This window comes from Bombus impatiens, unplaced genomic scaffold (genome assembly GCF_000188095.3).
Source record: "Bombus impatiens unplaced genomic scaffold, BIMP_2.2 scf_1055, whole genome shotgun sequence".
In the NCBI taxonomy this organism is placed as follows: domain Eukaryota; kingdom Metazoa; phylum Arthropoda; class Insecta; order Hymenoptera; family Apidae; genus Bombus; species Bombus impatiens.
The window spans coordinates 596,300-598,969 of NT_177474.1; the positions used below are offsets into that span (position 1 = coordinate 596,300).

Consider the following 2,670-nt stretch of genomic DNA (forward strand, 5'->3'; position numbering starts at 1 on the left):
AACGCCGCGACAGCTCAGGTGGTCACCTTGACTTCCGGTCCAGCCGACGACGTGGATCACACAGCGGTAGGTGCAGCTATCACAACGATCGCAACCAATCTGCCGGAGATGACGAAAGGCGTCAGAATGATCGCCGCCCTGATGGATGACGACTCTTCGGGAGACAAACTGCTGGATGCAGCAAGGAAGCTGTGCTCCGCCTTCTCCGACTTGCTCAAAGCCACCGAACCTGAAACTAAAGAGGTATGGTATCTTGGTATTCTTGTGGAAAATGCTGGGATATTCGTATGGGTTTCTTCGATATTAGGAAAAATGTATTAACTCTTAACTACGAGTACGTAGTATCATTGACTCGTACGTGATCACAACAATTTGGATTAGATTCACGGAGATTTTACAGTAGATTTAAAAGTATTTAACAGCGGTGGAAACTATTATACGCTAATAATACGTCCGATTCATTAATTTTGAAGATTTTTTATCTTAAACTGTACCTTTTTGTGCAGCCTTCCTACGTAGCGCTTTCTTCCTCCGAACGATACGTAAGCACAAATATCAGAGAAAGTTATAGAATGTTGCAAATTATTACGGTTCTCACTTTTTTTTAGATTCGTTAAATATCCTTATATACGTGGTTTATTTATAACTTTACGCACAGTGTTAACTTGCAGCTTTTTCGGGATATTTGATATAATTTGATGAATTTTTTCATTGCAAGCAATGCAAATTAGTTTTTCTTTCATTTAGGATGAAAATGAACAAAATGTTTCTTTTCTCTTATGTTGAGTGAACGAATAACTTGGTAACAAGATAGATGCTAAAGCCGTTTCACCAAAGAATAGAAAATAATTTATTCGTGACTATTTTGCCTGCGATTTACTTTGACCTTTTCACCGATATATCGCTTAATATCTTTATTTATTAAACTTTAACTTACTCCAGCCGAGACAGAACTTGCTGAACGCCGCATCCCGTGTTGGCGAGGCATCTCACCAGGTGTTGACAACGATTGGAGAGGAAAATGACTCGAATCGAGAGCTCCAGGACATGCTATTGGCATTGGCTAAGGCCGTAGCCAATTCAACCGCCGCTCTGGTGCTCAAAGCAAAGAATATCGCAGCCACTTGTGAGGATTCAGCGACTCAAAATCGTGTAATCTCAGCCGCCACCCAGTGTGCATTGGCCACATCGCAATTAGTTGCCTGTGCAAAGGTCGTAGCTCCAACTTTGCACTCTCCAGCTTGTCAGACGCAGCTGATGAACGCAGTTCGTGAAGTGACAAAGGCAGTCGAAGGTCTCTTGGAAGTCTGCAATGAAACCTGCAGCGACGAGACTCTTCTGAAGGAGCTAAATGCTGCTGCCACTGAAGTTAAAACGCGAGCCAGGGAGGCATGCGGCGGTCTGGAATTAGATGCAGCAGAAGAATTGATAAACAGTTTGAAAGACGAGTTAAGAGAGTTCTACAATGCCGTGGAAGCTGCTTCTCTAAGACCTTTACCCGACGAGACACCAGAGTCCACTGCTCTCCGACTAGGTGCTACCTCGAAGAACGTCGGATTCGCTATGGCTCAGCTTCTATCCGCTGCTAAGCAAGGAAACGAGAATTACACTGGAAGCGCAGCTCGAAAAACAGCTTCCGCCCTCAAAGATTTAACTTATGCTGTTCGCGGAGTGGCTGCTACTTCGCATCAACCTGATACGCAAAAGAAAATCTTGATGACTGCCGATGATGTTATTCTAAAGTCGTTGAGACTGGTTAAAGAAGCTCGAAGAGCTCTGAAGAACGCTGACAGTGTAGAGAACGAAGCTAATCTGGCTGCAGTTGCCAAGGATGTGTCGAACGCACTGAATAAATGTGTGTCTTGTTTACCTGGACAAAGAGACGTAGACGATGCAATTAAAAATATCGAAGACATGACTCAGGTCCTTAGCATGAACGAGTTCCCACAAACCAATAAGAGTTATGGGTATGTATATCTCTTTTCTCTGATAAGAGGCTTGTTATCAAATGGCACACTGATATTTACCTTTTCATTTGCCTCATTTTACTTACTGCTTATTATTCATTGACACACTTTGAATCTTTCGAGATAACGACCGACGATAAATTGTCATAGCATTAAGCATTTAGCATACTAAAGATGTATGTAACTTTAAATTTTACGCTTGATATAAAATAAAATATTATATGTGAACAACGTAAAATATTACGTTTCATTGTACTTACGCATTGCTTATACATGTATTAAAGTTTCTTTGTTAATTTAAGTAATAATCGTATAATATTGTTTATAATAACTAAGGTTTTGCTCCAAATTTTTATTTCATTATCATGCAGGCAACCAATCATTTCTTTACAGACAATTGCAAAGCGATCTAAACAACGCAGCTGCGAATTTGAACGATGCTTCTTCAAACGTGGTGTCATCAGTACGTTCTCCGGTGCAGTTAGCTAATTCTTCCAAACAATTCACCAACGCTTTTGGAGACCTGTTGGGCGTCGGCATGGAAATGGCTGGTCAAACAGCTATCGAGACTCGAAGTCAGATGGTGGTTTCTTTGAAGAACGTCAGCATGACATCCAGCAAGCTTCTGGGTACTGCTAAATCCGTAGCAGCCGATCCGGGTGCTCCAAACGCGAAGAATCAACTATCGGCAGCTGCACGAGCC

General features: G+C 41.9%; 1 protein-coding gene across 10 annotated transcripts in view; it reads left to right on the top strand.

Moving 5' to 3' along the window:
• Positions 1-2,670, top strand: part of LOC100742957 (talin-1) — a 50,496-nt gene that overhangs the window by 37,169 nt on the left and 10,657 nt on the right. For 8 of the 10 annotated variants that reach the window (XM_024370906.2, XM_024370905.2, XM_024370907.2 and 5 more), the window contains 4 exons: positions 1-243; positions 507-542; positions 943-1,967; positions 2,361-2,665. In XM_024370906.2, the coding sequence (XP_024226674.1) occupies positions 1-243; positions 507-542; positions 943-1,967; positions 2,361-2,665 (1,609 nt within the window). Of the gene's footprint in view, positions 244-506; positions 543-942; positions 1,968-2,360; positions 2,666-2,670 lie in introns of those variants that run through there. The other 2 variants (XM_033323487.1, XR_004462634.1) reach the window with 2 other exon arrangements.